Source organism: Desmodus rotundus, chromosome 9 (assembly GCF_022682495.2).
Source record: "Desmodus rotundus isolate HL8 chromosome 9, HLdesRot8A.1, whole genome shotgun sequence".
Lineage (NCBI taxonomy): Eukaryota > Metazoa > Chordata > Mammalia > Chiroptera > Phyllostomidae > Desmodus > Desmodus rotundus.
The window spans coordinates 63,775,466-63,799,091 of NC_071395.1; the positions used below are offsets into that span (position 1 = coordinate 63,775,466).

General features: G+C 37.4%; 1 protein-coding gene and 1 non-coding gene across 13 annotated transcripts in view; one reads left to right on the plus strand and one right to left on the minus strand.

Moving 5' to 3' along the window:
• The window catches only part of NCOR1 (nuclear receptor corepressor 1), a 199,860-nt gene that overhangs the window by 39,103 nt on the left and 137,131 nt on the right, over positions 1-23,626 (plus strand). For all 12 annotated transcript variants that reach the window (XM_045199100.3, XM_045199099.3, XM_045199102.3 and 9 more), the window contains exon 3: positions 5,418-5,551. In XM_045199100.3, coding sequence (XP_045055035.2) covers positions 5,418-5,551 — 134 coding nt within the window. The remainder of the gene's footprint in view (positions 1-5,417; positions 5,552-23,626) is intronic.
• On the minus strand, positions 4,310-4,414 carry LOC112308973 (U6 spliceosomal RNA). The gene has a single exon (XR_002975184.1). It is a non-coding gene; the product is annotated as a U6 spliceosomal RNA (small nuclear RNA).

Below are 23,626 nucleotides of genomic sequence, written 5' to 3' on the forward strand. Positions count from 1 at the left end.
GCTTGTTTTACATGTCCTCCTAATTGTTATTTCATCAGATCCTGTTCTTAGCCCAGCTTTTAAAGACTGGGCTATGCTTTTCCTGTGCATTTACAGATTGGAATTCAGCTAAAGATTTAAGGGAACTCAAATTCACATTTCAGAAAGTGATTCTCTATGTAATGTCCTTCTCTCTGGAAGTCTTCAGAAAATCTGTTTGTCTGGCTTACCCAAACTAGTATGGTTGTTTCTTCAGTGACCAAGACTGTGGGGCACTTTCTGGGTTCCCTTCCCAGGCATGCAGTTTGGAAATCACATTCAGGCAGAAAGTTTGGAGTATGCTAGGACTCATCCATTTGTGTCATTTTTCTGAGGTCAAGTCTTGCACAGCCCACTGTCCAATATCTGAAAATAGTTACTACATTTTGCCTAATGTTTTAGCTGTTTACTATGGGAATATAATTCTGGATAGTGGTGTCTTTTCTTCACTGTCTTTTCTTGGTTATGTTTTCAACGATGTAGCTTATTTTTGCGTACTATGTATGAACTATGTTTTGTTATCTGTCTATAGTGATGGGTTTTGGATCACTTATCTACCCCATATTTCAGTTTGGACAGTTCAATTTTATCTGTTCATGATTTAAAAAATATTTTTGTTGGGAGTACCGGCCAAGATGGAGGCGTAGGTATACACACTGCGCCTCCTCGCACAACCAAAAGGACAACAACAATTTAAAAACAAAAAACAACCAGAACTGACAGAAAATTGAACCGCATGGAAGTCCGACAACAAGGAGATAAAGAAGAAACATTCATCCAGACCGGTAGGAGGATTGGAGGGGCGGAGAGAACTCGTGGCAGGGCGGGGGCTGGCGGACCCAGTGAGGCGGTGGATTGTGGAACAGGGCAGGCCAGGCTGCAGCTGGCAGACCCCACAAGGTACTCCCTGGCAGACCCTGCGGCCCCACATTCGCGTATAGAGAAATCAGGAGGGACAGTGGGGGAGCGAAACTGACAGCATAACCCAGGGCTCCAGCAAAGGGGAAATAAAGCCTCAAACCACTAATTGAAAACACCCGTGGGGGTTGATGAGGCAGCAGGAGAAACTCCCAGCCACTCAGGAGAGTTCGTTGGAGAGACCCACAGGGGCCTAGAGCGTGCACAAGCCCACCCACTCAGGAATCAGCACCAGAGGGTCCCAATTTGATTGTGGGTACTGAAGGGAGTGACTCAAATCCAGCAGAGAGTGGAGCAAGCGCCATTGCTCCCTCTCGGCCCCTCCCTCACGAACGGTGTCACAGTGCAGCGACCAGTGTTACCCCGCCCCAGTGAACACCTAAGGCTCTGCCCCTTTATAGAACAGGCATGCCAAGACAAAAAAAATGGCCCAAATCAAAGAACAGATCAAAGCTCCAGAAATAATTCAACTAAGCAGCGAAGAGATAGCCAACCTATCAGATGCACAGTTCAAAACACTGGTAATCAGGAAGCTCACAGAATTGGTTGAATTTGGTTGCAAATTAGATGAAAAAATGAAGGCTATGTTAAGAGAAACAAAGGAAAATGTACAGGGAACTAATAGTGATGCGAAGGAAACTGGGACTCATATCAACGGTGTGGACCAGAAGGAAGAAAGAAACATCCAACCAGAAAAGAATGAAGCAACAAGAATTCAAAAAAATGAGGAGAGGCTTAGGAGCCTCCAGGACATCTTTAAACGTTCCGACATCCGAATTATAGGGGTGCCAGAAGGAGAAGAGGCAGAACAAAAAATTGAAAACTTATTTGAACAAATAATGAAAGAGCACTTCCCTAATCTGGCAAAGGAAATAGACTTCCAGGAAGTCCAGGAAGCTCAGAGAGTCCCAAAGAAGCCAGACCCAAGGAGGAACACACCAAGGCACATCATCATTACATTATCCAAGATTAAAGAGAAGGAGAGAATCTTAGAAGCAGCAAGGGATAAGGACACAGTTACCTACAAAGGAGTTCCCATAAGACTGTCAGCTGATTTCTCAAAAGAGACCTTACAGGCAAGAAGGGGCTGGCAAGAAGTATTCCACGTCATGAAAGGCAAGGATCTACATCCAAGATTACTGTATCCAGCAAAGCTTTCATTTAGAATGGAAGGTTAGATAAGTGCTTCCCAGATAAGGTCAAGTTGAAGGAGTTCATCATCACCAAGCCCTTATTATATGAAATGTTAAAGGGATTTATTTAAGAAAAAGAAGATAAAAAATGTAAACAGTAAAAGTGACAACAAACTCACAGTTATTAACAACGATACCTGATACAAAAACAAAAGCAAAGTAAGCCAACAACTAGAACAGGAACAGAACCACAGAAATGGAGATCACAAGGAGGGTTATCAACAGGGGAGTGGGAGGGGGAGAGAGGGGGGAAAGATACAGAGAATAAGTAGCATAAATGGTAGGTAGAAGATAGACAGGGGGAGGGTAAGAATAGTGTAGGAAATGTAGAAGCCAAAGAACTTACAAGTGTGACCCATGGACATGAAGTATAGGGGGGGAATGTCGGGGGGAGGGGTGTGCAGGATGGAGTGGAGTGAAGTGGGGGAAATGGGACAACTGTAATAGCATAATCAATAAATATATTTAAAAAAACTGAACAACAATAAAAAAATAAAAAATATTTTTGTTGACATAAATTTGTATAACATAAAATTCATTGTTTTAAAGTGTATAATATAGTGGTTTTTAATATATTCACAATGTTGGCCAACCAGTATCAGTTCCAGAACTTTTCATCACCCAGAATAAAACCCCACATTGAATAGTGGCTAATTCCAACCTCCCCTCTTCTCTCCAGCCGCTGGCAACCACTGATCTACTTTCTCTTCCTGTTAGTTAGCCTTTTGTAGATAGTTCATATATATGGATCATATAGTATGTGGCCTTTTGTGACTGTTTTTTTAACTTAGCATTTTGTTTTCTAGGTTCATTTATGTTGTAACACATATTAGTAGTTCATTCCTTTTTGTGTCTAAATAATATTCCATTGTATTGATAGATGTGGGTTCTCCTGCTATCCAGTAGTAGATTGTTCCTATGAAACCTTTCATAAGCTGAAATGGTGGAAAGCAGAGAAGCAATTACCATTATCTTATATGGATAATCTTTTGAGCATTCCCAGATCTCCAAAATAACCTAATATGTAAAACCTAAAGTAACACTAGCATATAGTAAAAGCAGGAGTGATATGATAAATACGTAGCCTATATAAAGTAGAAATGTACAGTGTACTTTAGCCTATTAAAAAGATTGATTTCTCCTTAAGTATAAGGTAATGGCATGGCCAGTAGTTGGTTGGAGCGTCTTCCTGATATGTGAAGGTAGTAGGTTCGGTCCCTGGTCAGGGCGCATACAGGATTCAAGAAATCAGTGTTTCTCTCTTTCTCTCTCCCCCTTCCTTTACCCTCTACCCCCCTCCCTGCTTTCTTTCTGTGAAATCAGTTTAAAAAAATTAGCTGTGGCTGGTGGGGCTGGGTTGGTTGGAGTGTCATCCTGTGTACTGAGGGGTTGTGGATTCGATTCCCCATGAGGGCGCATGCCTCAGTTGCAGATTTGTCCCTAGTCGGGGTGCATGTGGGAGGCAACTGATCAGTGTTTTTCTCTCACATCTCTCTCTCTGTCTTTCTCTCTCTCTCTCAAATCAATAAATGTATCCTTGGGCAAGGATTAAAAAAAAGATAATGGAGCACCATGCTTTGTACACCCATCAATCCACTCAAGCAGTAGACTTTCCATTTTATCCTTTCCTAGATGCTGACTTAAAAGAGATCACTTTACTACTAGCAAAAGTAATAGTAACTTTGGCAGCTTTCAAGATTCTTTCTCTTTGTGTAAATAATACAAATGGTGGTCATAGGCAAATTCAACTCATATACAGTGTTTTTATTTTGTTCACCACCATTGAAATGCTTATGTCCAGTTTTATGCTAAGCATAACACTCTTAGGAGTTCTTACACATTTCTGATATCTTAGAACATATCTTACTAACAGATATGTAAAATAAATCGAGATAAAGCACAGATGCTCACACACACATTTCAAAGCTATGGTGGCTTGATGCTGAGATGCTGAAGGTGGTTCCTGGGGAAGGAGTTTGGAGGAACTAGTCTTGCTGCTTGGCGTGCACTGCTTCTGCAACCGCTCACAGCAAAACAAACACTGAACGCTATTTTCACTTTTTGCTCTTTTTTGTAAAAGTGAAAATCCTCTTTGGATGTCTTTTGGTTAGTGAAAATAGTTACTAATGTAGCTCTTTTGTAAAGTGAAGTAGCGTAACTTGAACTTTTTTTTTTCCAAATAAACTATGGAATGCTTCACAAATTTGCATGCCATCCTTGTGCAGGGGCCATGCTAATCTTCTCTGTATCCTTCCAGTTTTAGTATGTGTACTACCAAAGGGAGCGTGCAACCCAAACTTTTGAAAAGTGGAGGGATACCTGTATACCATATTTTGTTTGTCCATTCATGAGTCAGCGGATCTTTGGATTTCTTTCCCCTACTGTGAATAATGCTGCTTTGAAAATTTGTGTGCAGATTTTTGTGTATAGACATATTCCTTTTAAAAAAGATTTTATTTATTTATTTTTAGAGAGGGGGTAAGTGTGGGAGAAAGAGAGGGAGAGAAACATTGATTGGCTGCCTTTCACACTTGCCCTGACCTGGGAACAAACCTGCAGTCCAGGCATGAGCCCTGACCAGGACTTGAACCTGTAACCTTTCACTTTGCAGGACAACATCCAACCAACTGATCCACACCAGTCAGGGCGATATATTCTTTTAATTACCACGTGTATATACTTAAGAGTGGGATTCCTGGGTTGTTTGGCAATTCTGTGTTTATGATTATTAGTATTATTAAATTTCTTTTGACAAGGAGCCTTTGCATCTTCAGCAAAAAGTCTACAAAAGAAAAGTAGGAAAACAAACATAAAACCACTCACTCTGAAATGATGGGAAAACTCTTAACTAGCATGTTATTCTCTGGTTTCCTGTTTCTTCATTTGTAATATACATGGATTTAACTAGATGGATTCTGTGACCCTTCCAGCTTACTGATTTTGAATTTAAGATTGGCATGCTTTTTTGGATTTCATATGGAACACATGAGTTTGAGAACTTATACATGAGTAATATTGGATTGGAAATTGTTATAATATGTTGTTAGAAGAATGAATCAAAAGTGAACACAGAATTTAATTTGAATTCTTTTGAATGATAGATAGTGAAAATGTTGATTGTTTTAGGTTTAATGGAAGGAATTAGATAAGTAAAGGGTTGAAATCATTATTGCTGTTTCTCTCCATACGTAGTAGCCATGACTGCCTTCATGCATTTATGCATGGTTTGATTTTATGATACTTTTCACTTTTTGGTTAATAATTAATTTGTGATTATTTTAATACTAGGAATTTGCAGTCCCTGATTATCGTTCTTCTCATCTTGAAGTCAGTCAAGCATCACAGCTCTTGCAGCAACAGCAGCAACAACAACTCCGGAGACGACCTTCCTTGCTTTCAGAATTTCACCCAGGATCTGACAGGTAAAATGGGATTTCGTTTATGTTTCTCTCTAGGACTGAATTTGAGAAGTGTATATACTTCACAAATGTGTCATTATCTTTAATTTTTTAAATTTTATAATTCTATTAACCAAGCCTTGACTGGTCATTTATAGTTCGTATTTTGAACTTGTTTATATTTGTTTATTTTTTGGAGTAGTTAGTAATAGTTAACAGATTCTTAAAACTTGTTCCCAGTGTTCAGACTTAATGGTATGTATTGGGAAGTCTGGTAGACCTACTTTTGAATCCTGGTCAGCAGTGTGGCCCTGACCATATGACAGAGGGTCGGGCAAAAGTAGGTTTATAGTTGTTCATGCGTAAAATGATACAATAATTAATAAATAATAGTACAAGAATAAACTCCGTGTCGCATACTCACAACTGCAAACCTACTTTTGCCCCACCCTGTATAAACTGGCGTTCTTCATTTAGTCCCATTTCAGAACACTGGTGACCCTTGAACAGTGTGGGTTTGAACTCTGCAGGTCCACTTATACACAGATGTTTTTTCAGTTGACCCAGTTCAACTGACCACTGTTTAGTTGACCACACAGTTGAAGTCCCATTTGTTCGAGGGTCAGCTCGCTGTTGGCACTCTTCATATATGGGTGGTTGACTTAAGTTAAAGTGGATTTTATACTGTTGGTGGGGTTGTCACCCTTAACCTCTTCATTATTCAAAAGTAAACTGTACAATTAAATCAACCTCTAGTATTGAGCCCAGGCATTTGTTTATGTCTAAAGTTTCCCAGGTGATTCTCATTTGCAGCCAGGATTGCAAATCACTGATTTAGGGTCTTCAAACCTTAGTTTTCTAACCTATAAAAATGAGGATAATAGTGGCCTGTCCTCAAAGAATATTAAGTATTTGATCAGATAATATTGGTCCATTACATGTTAGGTACTCATTTTCCCTTGTGCCCTTACCATCTCTGCTATCTTTGACTCCATTCTCACTCTTGATATAAAGTATTTTGAAATACAGTAACTACCTTTATTAAATTGTCTTTTTGGTTTTAGCACTTTTATAAAGAACCGGATTTCCTATTTTAAAAATGTTTACTGTTTAAGTATTAAGGTGATAAAAGGTTTGAAATTATTTGGTCATGTTTAAAATATATTTCTTGGTGAAGGTTGCAGAGAGAATTCAGGTCACTCTCCCCTCAATATTTAGTAAATATAAACAAATAGTTTTTTTAAAAGGGGGGCTAAAATGCACCCTTTATAAAGAAAGAAAGGCATGCAGCCACTGCCATAAACCTGGAAAATTGGAATTTAAGAATGGAATTAGAAGAATCTTCGATCACTTGGCTTCTGCACTCAAAGATACAGTGTTGAAGAAAGAAAGAGGGTCAGTAAAATCCTGGGATTTCTCATGAATACTCTTTAATTGGAGAAAATGTAAGTGTGGATGATAGTGGTGGTGGTGAATGGTTTGCTTGGGGATGCGCACATGCCGTCCTGCAGGAAGGGCTGTCATGGCGTGTTCTTTTCCAAATTGGTGAGCCAGAACTCTCAGGACTGGTTTACATGTCTGGCTGGTGGAGTGGGCCAGGATTCTTAGCAAGGGCTGTGATAGCCTGAGCCAATGTTTCCCTTCCTTTGTCCCATCCCCATCCCTCATCCCATAAAAAACTTATCTAGAAAGCCATACCCAGTCCTCCATTTGTAGACAGACACATGCCAGGCAAACTGGGGATGAGCAAGGAAAACCCATACACACTGTTCCACACCAAAGAGAAAATCTGGATGGGACTGCCCATGGTGTACCTAAGCAGGAGGGTGAGGGATGCCATGAACGGGGCAGACATACTCCCAGAAAAGAAAATTAATAAGCAGTATAGTATGCCCAAAACAAAGACCTCTGTGTAAGAAGATTTAAAAAAAACAACAACAACCAGTCCACATGAGTGCTGTGCATTATGGAAGAACTTAAAATTAATGATGAAGTATTTAAAAACCAAAATAGCCGAATTAGGTAAAATGAAGAATTGGACATTCCAGTGCCCCAAACCCACACTATAAATTTAACATAAAATGAGGAGAAACAAGAAATGGGTGTGGCTAAAAGCCAGACCTTTGTCATGGAAGAAAGTGGAGATAATTAGAATGAATGCAGAAGAAAAGGACAAAGATTAAAGCAATTAGAAAGAAGTTGATAAATATGGAGGACAAATTAAAATCATTCAGCATATCATATGAACATGCATGTCTGAGATGGAGAGGTTGGTAGAGGAAAGAAAATAATATTCATAATTTAAACATCCTTTTTTTCCTTGTAAAGTTAAGGAAGTCCTCTGTAGACTGATAGGACATAACCATACCTGTCTCCAGGAAAAATTTACACAGAATGATCAATATCAAGACAGATCCTGGGTAAGTTATGAAAGTTCAAGGATAAGTAAAATAATCAGGGGCCAAGAAGCAAAATAAATCCTTGACAGGGGGAGGAAACATCTGGCCTCAAACTTCTATAGTGACAGAATATAATAGAGCAATAGGTACAAAGTTCTCCGAAAAAGAATCCAAGAATATTATATTATCCTACTAGACATATTATACTAGACATGTTTAAGAACAAAAGCAATAGGCAGACTTTCTTAGACATGAAAGCACTGAATATCTGAAACTTCTTAAAGAATTTCTAGTTGGTGATGGATGCCATAAACCCATTTAAGTAAAATGTCCAAATGAGACTCCCAGATGAATTATGGTTTCATAACAGAATGTCAGTAGTAAATCTTGACAAAGTAAAAATAATATAACTACCTACCCAGAGGTACAGTAAGTATTGGGAGAATGTTCAAAGGTATGAATTTGAAAAGTGTGGCTGGAGTGATTTGGTATTTCTAAAAATGGAAGTTAAATGAAATTCTACCTTTTGAATGGTTTAAAAAAATTTTTTTCCTTACTCTTTAGTAGGAATTTCTTTTAGGAATTACTTTTCTTGGTATAAAGGAGCATTTATCTAGTATCTAGTAACAATTTCTTCCATTTTAAGCTTTATTACATTTTATTTTTTCTCTTATATCTGTATAAAAATAAACCAAATGTTCTTCTTTTAAAAAAAAACACTGTATTTATTCTTTTGTTGTTTTATTCATCCATGTGTAAAAATAAAGTGAGGTCTGAGAATAGTATTCATGTAATTTTAGCATTGCTTATATTTGGTGAGATTTGGGGTGATCTGCTGCTTAGTTCTTTTTTGTATTCCTGGAATTTTTTTGTTAGCAAATGTTCATAAAAAGTCAGTCATTTCTGTGTGAATGTCATCCATCATATTTTTTAGATTTTATTGGGAAAATTAGTTCACAAAGCTACTCAGAATATTTGGATATTTCTTTTCTTTCTTTCATTCATTCATTCATTCATTCATTCATTTAATTGTTGTGCAAGTACATTTGTCTCCATTTTCTTGCCACTACTCTCCCCTGCCCCAACCACCCAGAGTATTTGGATATTCAGATAAAAAGATATCAAACAGTTGAAGTAGTTTCATATATTTTAAAAGATTCACTAAAATGGAGATACTTGGTTTTCCCCTGAGCAACAGAAGAAGCCATAACACAATTGTAAATTTTTAAATTCAAGTGAAATCAATTTGTTTCAGAGAACAACCTTCCTTAGCTGGAACTAAATGAAATCAATTGATGTAATTCTCGGTGATCTTTGTGGACCACTATTTTGAATAGCTGTAGATTTTATAGCATTCCATTAAATGATGGCTATCTTTTCTTTAAAATTAAAATGGTAAAGTATAGGTATATTGCAGTAAAAAGTCCATTTGATAATTTTAATTTGTTTTAAAGGTATTTAAAGATGGTATTAAGAGATGAAAGTCAGTAAAATGTAGGCACTTCTAAGTTTAAAAGTCTCCAGCATTTTTATTACAAAAATCTGTTTTCGGATATATATTTTATTTATCCATTCATCTCATCAATTCATAGATATTTGAGTTGTGTTCACTATTTGACTTATGAATAATGCTACTATGAACATTCATGTACAAATTTTTGCGTGGCCATATAATTTTCTTTCTCTTGGTAATTTACCTTGGGATAGAATTGCTGGACTATACGGTAAACATTAACCTGTAAGGTTTCTTTGTTTTTAGCATTTGAGAAACTACCAAACTGTTTCCAAAGTGGCTACACCATTCTATGGGTATTAGTTTTTACCAGTGAACCACTAATGCCTGGCCTAATAACTGGGTATTAGTTTTTAAAAAGCAAATATCTTACTGTATAATTGCCATGTATAATGTACACCCACTTTTTTTGCACATTATACATGGGGTTACTATACCCATAGCATATAATCATTATACTCTAACATGTATAATGCACATCCTTATTTTTCCCTCAAAAACTTGGGCCAAAAAGTGTGCATTGTACACGGCAAAATAGGTAATTTAAATGCAAATTTCATGCTTACCTCCATCTGGACTCCCAATATATAATTGTAATTGTTTTCACAAAGATTTTTGTAGTTTATTTAAATTTTTTGAAATTTTAAATATTAAATTATGTATTTACTTATTAATATGTCAGTGGTTTTGTTCTTCTAAAAAGGATTAGCAAGATGAAATGGGAAAAATCTGATTTTTTATGGAAAGAGAGCTTTCCATACTAAGTTTTTTGTTTTTGTATTTTAATTGTCCTGCATCCTAGCTGCCTTAGGTCTCCAGCACTGGGTATACTTCGCCTTCTGGCTTTGGTGAATCTCACAGGCAGAGTCACTGGAGATAAAATGTCATACTTGGAAGTTAGGTTTTGTAGGTTGTGTCCAGAGCAAGGACACCTATTTGAGCGGCCAAATGAGGGCTTAAATGCAACTCGGGCCATTAGCCAGGCCCTGTACACCAGAAGGTTGCATGTACTTAGAGAAATTTCACACAAAACCCCCATGCAGGCCAGCAGTGAGTGGCCCTGGTTCTCAGTGCTACATTGAAGGGCTTGGCCTTTAACCTAATGCTGGATGATTGGTTTTGATATATTACCTCACCTCTGTTTGTTTTGTGGAAGTGAACTTGAGGGTATAGAGACTAGAGGCAATAGATAACACATAAGGGATCTGTAAGAGAAAGAGAGCATATGGGCATATGACAGGGTGATGTAATTGAAATGGAGAGGAGATAGACGAGTAAATTAAGAGGTAAGGCTTCTAAGACCTGGCAGTTGGCAAAGGTGAGGAGAGAAGGCTGGAGGAATTCTAGGTTTTAAGTTGTTGGGTGGTGTTGGTTCCAACAACTGTGATGGAGATTAAGGATAGAGCAACAATGTAGTAAGATATCTTGAGTTGGTGTGAATCAAGTTTGGGGTACCCATGAAACATCCAGGTGGAGGTGTATCTAACATGCTTGTGGAGGGACTGGATTTAAGATACAGATTGGTATATGTGATTGACGAAGTGTGAAAACTGAGAAGAGCAATAGTTTACAGACAAATCTGTAAGATTTCTAACATCTGAAGACACTGAGACAGAAGCATCTGAAGGAGAGAGAGAGGAAAATCATTAAGACAGTGACCTTCATACTTGTTACTTACATATTCTACAAAAGAATTTTGAAAAGCTCTATTCTGCCTTGTAATTTTAAATTGACATCTAAGATTCTTCAGAGTAAGTTTCAAAGATGAATATAATTTCTCATATTGAAAATTCTGACATTTTGAAACAAAACTGCTGCAGTATGCTTTTAAAACTATCCAATGAAATCTAAGTACCATAGTGATTTGTTACTATGATCTCCTTAAAACAACACTCTATTTGAACAAACTTATCTTTAATACAGCTTCTTTTTTATGCCTTTTTTTCCTTGGAACTCATTCTTCATGCAAAATTTATTCTAATGTGATATGTTCTTATTATAGAAAGTCTTAAACTGATCAAACTATCACATTTCTGTCCCACAATAAAAAAATATAAAAGTATCTATCTGTAAGGTACTCTATTAAAAAAAAAAAACTTCTGGATTTAAATATAATCATTATGTTATAATTTTTTTTAACATTTTAACTTTATTTTCAGTTACAGTTTACATTCAGTATCATTTTGTGTTAGTTTTAGGTATACAGCATAGTGGTTAGAAAATCATATACTTTACAAAGTGGTCCCCTTGATATTTCAAGTACATATCTGGCACTGTACATAGTTATTACAATATTATTGACTATATTCCTTATGCTATACTTTTACGTCCCCAGAACTATTTTATAGCTACCAATGTGTAGTTTTTAATCCCTTCACTGTTTTCACTCAGCCCCTCTTTGCTCCTCCATTCTGGCAACCATCAATTTGTTCTCTGTATCTATGTGCCTGTTTATATTTTGTTTGTTCATTCATTTTGCTCTTTAGATTCCGTGTATAAGTGAAACCATATGGTATTTGTCTTTTTCTGTTGGACTTATTTCAATTAACATAGTACCCTCTAGGTCTACATCCATGCTGTCACAAAAGGTAAGATTGCCTTCTTGTTTATGGCAGAATAAAATTCTATTGTTTGTATCTACCATAACCTTTTTACCAACTTATCTATTAATGGAAATTTAGGTTGCTTCCATACCTTGGCTATTATTAAATATGCTAAAGTAAACATTGGGGTATATATGTCCTTTTGAATTAGTTTTGGATTTCTTTGGATAAATATCCAAAAGTGGGATTGTTGGGTTATGTAGTAGTACCATTTTAATTTTTTGAGGAACTTTCATACTGTTTTCCATAGTGTCTGCTCCAGTCTGCATTCCCATCAACAGTGAACGAGGGTTCCCTTTTTTCCACATCCTTGCCTACACTTGTTTATTGATTTATTGATAGTAGCCATTCTGACAGGTGTGAGGTGATCTCATTATGGTTTTAATTTGCATTTCTCTGAAGATTAGTGTTCATGTTTTGCATACCTATTCAGGTCCTCTGTCCATTTTTTAATTGGACTGTTTGGGTTTTTTTGGGTTGTATGAGTTCTCTATAAATTTTGGATATTAACTGCTGATGTATCTGATATCATCATTAGCAAATATCTTCTTCCATTAACAGGCTGTCTTTTTGTTTTTTGATGGTTTCCTTTGATTTGCAAATTTTTTACTTTGTAATCACATATGATTTTTTCATTCTTGCTTGAGGAGATAAATCGGAAAAAATATTGCAGAGAAATGTCAGAGGTTTTACTGCTTATGTTTTCTTCCAGGAGTTTTATGGTTTTGAGTTTCACATTTTAGTCTTTAATCATTTGGAGTTTATTCTTGTGTATGGTGTAAGAAAGTAGTCTAGGTTCATTTTAGATTGCATGTATCTGTCCAATTTTCCCAACAACATTTGTAGAATAGACTGTCTTTATACCATTGTATGTTTTTGCTTCCTTTGTCATAGAGTAATTGACCAGATAGGTGTGAGTTCAATTCTGGGCTCTTTATTCTGTCCTGTTGATCTGTGTGTTTCTTTATGCTAGTACCATGCTGTTTTGATTACTGTAGCCTTGTAGTATAGTTTGATATCAGGTAGTGTGAGACCGCCAACTTTGTTTTTAATTTTCAGGATTGTTGGGCTATTTGGGGTATTTTGTGGTTCCATATAATTTTTTGGATTGTTTGTTCTAATTCTGTAATAAAACCATTGGTATTTTGATAGGCATTGCATTGAATCTGTAAATTGTTTTGGGTAGTATTATAACAGCAAGTGAGATCCTGCTGCCCAAACCTGCCACCCTCTAGGCAAAATTCTGGGGCACAGGTTTGGTGAAAAAGGAAAGGAGTCTTTATTCAAAAGCTACACAATTTTGGAATAACAGCTTTCCACATGCATTAGTCACTTAAGCCTATCAACTAAGGCTAAAATCTTTTAACTCTTGAGTTCCCATTTACACCCCCTGTTAGTTTTTAATGATCTTACTTCCTTTTAAAATTATTTTTATTAATATTCAAATAAAGTTGTCTCTATTTTCCCACCACCACTTTGTCCCACCCCACCCACCACCACCACCTACCCTCAGTCCTACCCCCCTTTGGCTTTGTCCATGGGGCCTTTATACATGTTCTTTGATGACCCTTTCCCTTCTTTTCCCCATTATTTCCCTCCCCCCTCCCCTCTGGTTACTGTCAGTCTGTTCTTAATTTCAATGTCTCTGGTTATATTTTGCTTACTTGTTTGTTTTGTTGATTAGGTTCCACTTATAGGTGAGATCATAAGGAATTTGTCTTTCACCACCTGACTTATATCACTTAGCATAATGCTGTCCAATCCATGCTGTTGCAAAGGGTAAGAGCTCCTTTCTTTCAGCTTCATAGTATTCCATTGTATAGATGTACCACAGTTTTTTGATCTACTCATTTACTGATGGGCACCTAGGCTGCTTCCAACACTTGGCTATTGCAACTAGTGCTGCTATGAGCATTGGGGTGCAGAGGTTCTTTTGAATTAGTGTTTCAGGATTCTTAGGGTTATCCCAGCAGTGGAATTGCTGGGTCAAAAGGGAATTCCATATTTAGTTTTCTGAGGAGATTCCATACTCTTTTCCACAATGGCTGCATCAGTCTGAATTCCCACCTACAGTGCACCAGGGTTCCCTTTTCTCCACAATCTCTCCAACACTTGTTGTTTGTTGATTTGTTTATGATGGCCTTCTGACCAGTGTGAAGTGATATCTCATTGTGGTTTTAATTTGAATCTCTCTGATGGCTAGTGATGCTGAGCATCCTTTCATATGTCTCTGGGTCCTCTATATATCCTCTGAGAAATGTCTGTTTGGGTCCTTTGCCCATTTTTTAAAAATATATTTTATTGATTATGCTATTACAGTTGTCCCATTCCCCCCCCTTCACTCCACTCTGTTTTGCACACCCACTCCCGCCCACACTCCTCCCCTATAGTTCATATCCATGAGTCATACATATAAGTTCTTTGGCTTCTACATTTCCTATACTATTCTTACCTTCCCCCTGTCTATTTTCTACTTACCATTTATGCTACTTATTCTCTGTACCTTTCCCCCCTCCCACTCCCCTGTTGATAACCCTCCATGTGATCTCCATTTCTATGGTTCTGTTCCTGTTCTAGTTGTTGGCTTAGTTTGCTTTTGTTTTTGTTTTAGATGTGGTTGTTAATAACTGTGAGTTTGCTGTCATTTTTACTGTTCATATTTTTTATCTTCTTTTTCTGAGATAAATTCCTTTAACATTTCATATAATAAGGGCTTGGTGATGATGAATTCCTTCAACTTGACTTTATCTGGGAAGCACTTTATCTGCCCTTCCATTCTAAATGATAGCTTTGCTGGATAGAGCAATCTTGAATGTAGGTCCTTGCTTTTCATAACTTGGAATATTACTTTCCAGCCCCTTGTTGCCTGTAAGGTCTCTTTTGAGAAATCAGCTGACAGTCTTCTGGGAACTCCTTTGTAGGTAACTGTCTCCTTTTCTCTTGCTGCTTGTAAGATTCTCTCCTTCTCTTTAATCTTGGCTAATGTAATGATGATGTGCCTTGGTATGTTCCTCCTTGGGTCCGGCTTCTTTGGGACTCTCTGAGCTTCCTGGACTTCCTGGAAGACTATTTCCTTTGACAGATTAGGGAAGTTCTCCTTCATTATTTGTTCAAATAAGTTTTCAATTTTTTGCTCTTCTTCTTCTCCTTCTGGTACTCCTATAATTCGGATGTTGGACCATTTAAAGATGTCCTGGAGGTTCCTAAGTAAGCTTCACCTCTTTTTTTTGAATTCTTGTTTCTTCATTCTTTTCTGGTTGGATGCTTCTTCCTTCTGATCTACAGCATTGATTTGAGTTCCAGTTTCCTTCCCACCACTATTGGTTCCCTGTACATATTCCTTTGTTTCTCTTAGCATAGCTTTCATTTATTCATCTAATTTGCGACCAAATTCAACCAATTCTGTGAGCTTCCTGATTACCAGTGTTTGAACTGCATCTGATAGGTTGGCTATCTCTTCGTTGCTTAGTTGTATTTTTTCTGGAGCTTTGATTTGTTCTTTCATTTGGGCCATTTTTTCTTCTTGTCTCGGCGCTCCTGTTCTGTAAAGGGTGGAGCCTTAGGTGTTCACCAGGGCAGGGTAACGCTGGTCACTGCACTGTGACTCTGTATGTGGGGGAAGGTCCAAGAGGGAGCAATGGTGCTTACTCTGCTCTGTGCCGGATTTCAGTCACTCCCTCCACTACCCACAATCAAATTGGGTCCTTCTGGTGCTGCTTCCCAAGTGGGTGGGTTTGTGTATGTTCTAGGCCCCTGTGGATCTCTCCAACCAACTCTTCTGTGAGGCTTGGAATTTCTCCTGCTGCTGTCTCAACCCCCACAGGTGTTTTCAGTCAGTGGTTTGAGGCTTTATTTCCCTGTGCTGAAACTCTGGGTTGGGCATTCTGTCCCCAGGTCCAACAGCTGCTGCCTAGACACCCAGCTGCAGTTTTGCCCGCCCCACTCCACAATCTGCCACCTGTCTAGGTCCGCCAGCTGCCGTCTTGCCATGAGTCCTCTCCTCCCCAGCTGCTCGTCTTCGCCCCCTCTACTGGTATGGATGAATGTTTTTTCTTTATCTCCTTGGTTGTCGGACTTCCATACAGTTCGATTTTCTGTCAGTTCTGATTGTTTTTTATTTTTAAATTGTTGTTGTCCTTCTTTTGGTTGTGTGAGGAGGCACAGTGTGTCGACCTATGCCTCCATCTTGGCTGGAAGTCCCTTTTCCCATTTTTTAATTGGGTTGTTTGTCTTCCTGGAGTGGAGTCGTGTAAGTTCTTTATGTATTTTAGAGATCAAACCTTTGTCGGAGATATCATTGGCAACTATATTTTCACATACAGTTGGTTCCCTTTTCATTTTGCTACTGTTTTTCTTTTGCCATGCAGAAACTTTCTGTTTTGATGAGATCCCATGTTCTTTCTTTATTTTATGTCCCTTGCTCTAGGGGACATATCGGTGAAAATACTGTTCCGTGGAATATCTGAAATTTTCCTACCTAAGTTCTCTTCTAGGACTTTTATGGCATAAAAACTTATATTTAAGTCTCTTAGCCATCTTGAGTTTAATTTTGTGTATGGTGTAAGTTGTTGATTGAGTTTCATTTTTTTTGCTTATAGCTGTCTAGATATCCCAACACCATTTGTTGGAGAGGCTATTTTTACTCCATTTTGTGCTTCTGCCTACTTTGTTGAATATTAATTGACCGCAGAGACTTGGGTTGATTTTTGGGATCTCTCTTCTGTTCCATTGATCTATATGTCTGTTCTTATGCCAGTACCAGACTGTTTCGATTACCGTGGCCTTGTAATACAGTTTGATGTCAGGTATGGTAATCCCTCCTTCTTTGTTCTTTCTCAAAATTGCTTCAGCTATTTGGGATATTTTATGGTTCCATGTAAATTCTTGAAGTGTTTGTTCTACATTTCTGAAATATGTTATTAGTATTTTTTTTTAAATTTTTTATTGTTATTCAATTACAGTGGTCTGAATTTTCTCACCATCCCTCTATCCCACCCCATCTGAACCCACCTTCCTCCCCCACCTCCATCCTCCCCCTTGATTTTGTCCATGTGTCCTTTATAGTAGTTCCTGTAAACCCATCTCCCCACTGTCCCCTCCCCTCTCCCCTCTGGCTATTTTAGATTTTTCTGAACATCAATGTCTCTGCTTCTATTTTGTTTGCTTTTTTCTTTTGCTGATTATGTTCCAGTTAAAGGTGAGATAATATGGTATTTATCCCTCACCGCCTGGCTTATTTCACTTAGCATAATGCTCTCCAGTTCCATCCATGCTGTTGCAAAGGGTATAAGCTCCTTTTTTCTCTCTGCTGTGTAGAATTCCATTGTGTAAATGTACCATAGTTTTTGATCCACTCATTTACTGATGGGCACTTAGGTTGTTTCTAGTTCTTGGCTATTGTAAATTGTGCTGCTATGGACATTGGGGTGCATAGGTTCTTTTGGATTGGTGTTCCAGGGTTCTTAGGGTATAATCCCAGCAGTGGAATTGCTGGGTCAAAGGGCAGTTCCATTTTTAGTTTTCTGAGGAAATTCCATAGTGTTTTCTGCAGTGGCCTTACCAGTCTGCATTCCCACCAACAGTGCACTAGGGTTCCCTTTTCTCCACATCCTCTCCAACATTTGTTTGTTGATTTGTTTATGTTGGCCACTCTGACTGGTGTGAGATGGTCCCTCATTGTGGTTTTAATTTGCATGTCTCTGATGACTAGTGATGCTGAGCATCTTTTCATATGTCTCTGGGCCCTCTGTATGTCTTCCTTGCAGAAGTGTCTGTTCAAGTTCTTTGCCCATTTTTTAATTGGGTTGTTTGTTCCTGGAGTGGAGTCGTGTGAGTTCTTTATATATTTTGGAGATTAGACCCTTCTCTGAGGTATCAGTGGCAAATATGTTTTCCCATAGGATTGGTTCTCTTTTCATTTTAATGCTGTTTTCTTTAGCCATGCAGAAGCTTTTGATTTTGATGAGGTCCCATTTGTTTATTCTTTCCTTTAAGTCCCTTGCTTTACAGGACATGTCTGTGAGGATGTTGCTGTGTGGAATGTCTGAGATTTTCCTGCCAATATTTTCCTCTAGGACTTTTATGGTGTTATGACTTATATTTAAGTCTTTTATACACCTTGAGTTTATTTTTGTGTATGGTGTAAGTTGGTGATCGAGTTTCATTTTTTTGCACGTAGCTGTGCAGATCTCCCAACACCATTTGTTGAAGAGGCTACTTTTGCTCCTTTTTATGCTCCTGCCTCCCTTGTCAAATATTAAATGACCGGAAAGACTTGGGTTTATTTCTGGGCTCTCTGTTCTGTTCCATTGGTCTATATGCTTGTTTTTATGCCAGTACCAGGCTGTTTTGATGACAGTGGTCTTGTAATACAGTTTGATATCAGGTATTGTGATCCCTCCTGCTTTGTTCTTCTTTCTCAAAATTGCTGCAGCTATTCGGGGTCGTTTATGGTTCCATATAAATTTCTGAACTGTTTGTTATATATCTGTGAAATATGTCATGGGTACTTTAATAGGGATAATAGGGATTTAAAAATAGGGATTGCATTGAATCTATAAATCGCTTTGGGTAGTATGGCCATTTTGATGATGTTAATTCTTCCAATCCATGAGCATGGTACATGCTTCCATTTGTTTGAGTCTTCCTTAATTTCTTTCTCCAATGCTATGTAGTTTTCAAAGTATAGGTCTTTTACCTCCTTGGTTAGGTTTATTCCTAGGTACTTTATTTTTCTTGCTGCTATATCAAATGGGATTTTTTTCCTGATTTCTGTTTCTTCAGTTTCGTTGTTGGTAAACAGGAATGCCTTTGATTTCTGAGTATTGACTTTGTATCCAGCTGTTTTGCCAAATTCATTTATTAGGTTGAGTAGTTTTTTGGTGGAGTCTATAGGATTTTCCATGTACACTATCATGTCATCTGGAAACAGTGACATTTTCATTTCCTCCTTTCCAATTTGGGTGCCTTTTATTTCTTTTTCTTGTCTGATTGCTGTGGCTAGGACTTCCACTACTATGTCGAATAGGAGTGGTGAGCGAGGGCATCTTTGTCTTGTTCCTGATCTTAGTGGGAAAGCTCTAAGTTTTTCTCCATTGAGTATGATGTTGGCTGTAGGTCTCTCATATATGGCCTTTATGATGTTGAGGAATGCTCCCTCTATTCCCACTTTGCTGAGTGTTTTTACCATAAATCGGTGCTGTATCTTATCAAATGCTTTTTCCGCATCTATTGATATGATCATGTGATTTTTGTCTTTGCTGTTGTTTCTGTGGTGTATTATGTTTATTGATTTGTGAATATTGTACCATCCTTCCATCCTTGGGATGAATCCCACCTGGTCACGGTGTATGATCTTTTTAATATATTGCTGGATGCGGTTTGCCAATATTTTGTTGAGAATTTTAACGTCTATGTTCATCAGTGATATTGGCCTGAAGTTTTCTTTCTTCGTAGTGTCTTTATCTGGGTTTGGGATGAGGATGATGCTGGCTTCATAAAAAGAATTTGGGAGTCTTCCATCAGTTTGGATTTTTTCGAATAGTCTGTGAAGGATAGGGGTTAGCTCTCCCTTAAATGCTTTGTAGAATTCTCCTATGAAACCATCGGGTCCAGGGCTTTTGTGTGTTGGGAGTCTTTTGATTACTGCTTCAATTTCGTCTGCTGTTAATTGGTCTGTTCAGGCTTTCTGTTTCTACTTCATTCAGTTTTGGAAGATTATATTTTCGTAGAAATGTGTTCATTTCACCTAGGTTTTCAAATTTCTTGGCATACAGTTATTCATAGTAATTTCTTACAACCCTTTGTATTTCTGTGGTTTTTTAATAGGGATTGTATTGAATTTATAAATTGCTTTGGGTAGTGTGGGCAGGTTGATGATGTTACTTCTTCCAATCCATGAAAATGGTATATGCTTCAATTTATTTGTGTCTTCCTTAATTTCTTCAATGCTGTGTAGTTTTCTGAGTACAGGGCTTTTACCTCCTTGGTTAGGTTTATTTCTCGGTACTTTAGTTATCTTATTTTTGTAAGTTTAGTTTACAAACTAAAACAACATAAGATACAAAATCTACATCATTTTGGAAGAATGGTAGGTTTCCACCTCAGAAACCTTTCCCTCTAGAACACCCAAAGAAACATAACCTTGCTGCCCTCTGCCAGGCCAGACCAATCGTAGGCTGTGCCTCTATCTCTTTCCCATTCAAAAGACCATCCTTTGGGAAACACAGGTGGCAACAGTGCAGTTATTTAGGCATCTTTGAGGAAGAGGAAGAGAGCCAATCTCTGCCTTCCTTCTATTTAAATCTTCCTGCCCATAATTCCATGCACACCAGAGGTATTCAGCTTCTCGATCAGTCCTGTCCTATATTGTTTACCATTGCCTTGGGTAACCTCTTCCTACAGACCCTTCCTTCTCCTCCCCAGTGATCTGATCATACCTCTCTGTATCAGTATGGACATTTAGTGATGTTCCTTCTTCCTGTCCTTTAGTTTGGTACATGCTTCCATTTATTTGTATCTTCATTTTATTTCCTCAGTGTCTTAACAGTTTTTTGAGAAGTCTACTACATCTTTCATTAAATTCATTCCAGGGTTTTTTTTTTTTTTTTTTTTTTTTTTAATGCAATGGTAAATGGTACTTTTTAAATTCTTTTTCTGATACTTCATTATGGGTGTATAAAAATTCAGCTGATTTATGAATATTTTGTATCTTGCTACTTTACTGAATTCGTCAGTTCTAAAAGTTATTTTTATGGAATCTTTAGGATTCTCTCTATATAATAATGATAGTTATACTTCTTCCTTTCCAATTTGGATACCTTTATTCTTTCTTCTTGTCTGATCACTGTGGCTAGGACTTCCAGTACTATGTTCAATAACCTTAATGAAAGTGGACATTCCCGTGTTGTTCTAGATCTTAGAAAAACACTTTTAGTTCCCCCCGCCCGTTGAGGATGATATTAACTATGGGTTTGTCATACATAACCTTTATAATATTGATGTATGTTCCTTCTCTTCCCACTTTGCTGAGAGTTCTTATCCTAAATGGGTGCTGGATTTTGTTAGGTGCTTTTTCTGCATGTATTGATACGATTATATGATTTTTATTTTTCATCTTGTTTATGTGGTATATATCATGTTAATTTGATTTGTGGACATGGAACCAACCTTTAATCTCAGGAATAAATTCCAGTTCATCATGGTGTTTGATCTTTTTAAAATATATTGCTGAATTCAGTTTCCAAATACTTTATTGAGGATTTTTGCCTCTATGTTTATCAGGGATATTGGCCTATATATATGTTTTTTATTGTAGTGCCTTTATCTGGTTTTGAAATTAGGATAATGTTGACCTCTTAAAATGAGCTTTGGAGTCTTCCATCCTTGAATTTGGGGGGGAATGGTTTGAGAAGAGAGGTATAGGTTTTTTGAATGTTTGGTAAAATTTACCTGTGCAGCCATTTGGTCCAGGATGTTTGTTTATTGGGAATTGTTTGATTACTGCTTTCAGTTTTGTTGCTTGTAGTTGGTTTGTTGAGATTTTCTGATTCTTTTTGATTCAGCCTTGGAAGATACTATGTTTCTTGGAATTTATCCATTCCAGGTTGTCCAATTCGTTGGCATATAGTTGTTCGTGATATTTTCTTCTAATCCTCTGTATGTCTGTGTTGTCAGTTGATACTTCTCTTTCATTTCTGATTTTATTTGGTTTCTCTTTTTTCATGAGGAATCTGGTTGAAGGTTTATCAATCTTGTTTATCTTCTCAAAGAACCAGCTCTTGGTTTCATTGATCTTTTCAATTATTTGTTTTGACTATTTCATTTATTTTCATTCTGATCTTTATTATTTCCTTCCTTTTGTCACTTTAGATTTTCTTGTGTGTTCTTTCTCTAGTTCTTTAGGTGTAAGGTAAGATTGTTTATTTGAGATTTTTCTTGTCTGTTGAGGCAGGCCTGTATTGCTATGAATTTCCTTCTCAGGAGTGCTTTTGTTGTGTCCCACAGATTTTGGGTTGTTGTGTTTTCATTTTTATTTGTCACAGGGTAAGCTTTTATTTCTTTGATCTCATTGTTAACCCATTCATTGTTTAGTAAAATGTTATTTAGCCTCCATGTGTTTGTGTGTCTTTCAGTTTTTTTCTTGTAATTGATTTTTAATTGTGGTCAGAGAAGGTTCTTGATATAATTTTAATCTTACATTTATCAAGACTTGTTTTGTGGCTTAACAGGTGGTCTACCCTGGAAAATTACCATGTCCACTTGATAAGAATGTATGTTCTGCTGCTTTGGGGTGAAATACTCTGAAGATATCAATTTATGAGACTGACGCGCAGCCTACTTTGCTAAGGGAGTCCCTTGAAGATACCAATTTAATTCATCTGGTCTAGTGTGTCATTTCTTAAAAAAAATTTTATTTATTTATATTTAGAGAGAGGGGAAGGGAGGGAGAGAAACATTGATGTGAGAGAGAAACATCGATCAGTGCTCTCTTATGCGTACCCTGACTGGGGATCACACCCACAGTCCAGTTATGTGCCCCGACCAGAAATTGAACCAGTGATCCTCCGCTTTGTGGTGCAGTGTCCAACCAACAGAACCACACTGGTCAGGCCCTGGTCTAGTGTGTCATTTAAGGCCACTCTGTACTAGTTGATATTCTCTCAGGAAGATCTATTTATTGATGTCAGTGGGGTGTTAAAGTGTCTTACTATGACTCATCACTGTTGATCTCTCACTAGATTTGCTTTACATATTTAGGTGCTCCTATGTTGTCTGCATAAAAGTTTACAAGGGTTATATCCTCTTGTTGGATTGATTCCTTTATTATTATGTAGAATCCTTCTTTGTTTCTTGTTATGACCTTTGTTTTAAAGTCTGTTTAGTCTGATATAAGTATTGCTACCTCAGCTTTTGTTTTTGTTTTTGTTCCATTTGCATGAAATATTTCTTTTTTCATATCTTCACTGTCTGTCTTCTGTTCTGAGGTGGGTTTTTAGTAGACAGTACCTTTACGGGTCTTGTTTTCTTTTCTTTTTTTATTGTTTTTCTATTCCAGTTGTCCCAGTTTTTCCCCTTTGCCCTCTTCTGCCCAAGCCACCCCCTGACCCACAGTCAATTCCCACACCATTGCCAATGTCCATGGTTCATTCATGTAAATTGTTTTCTTATTCATTTAACTACCCTCTTTTGATTAGGGCATTTAATCTATTTACATTTATAATGATTATTGATAGGTATGTATTGTTATTTCATTATACATATTACACGTGTATACATATTATACATGTTCCTTTTTTTTTTTTTCTTGCTTGCTTCCAAAGAAATCCCTTTAATATTTCTTATAATACTGGTTTGATGGTAATGAACTCCTTTATAAAGGGTTTTTTGTTTTTTTTTGTTTTGATCTGAGAAGCTATTTATTTTTCCCTTCAGTTTTAAATGATAGTAGTCTTGGGGTAAAGTAGTCTTGGTTATAGGTCCCTGCTTTTCATCACTTGGAATATTTTGTGCCATCCCTTCTGGTTTAAAAGTGTTTCGGTTGAGAAATCAACTGATGGCCTTGTGGGAGCTCTCTTATAAGTAA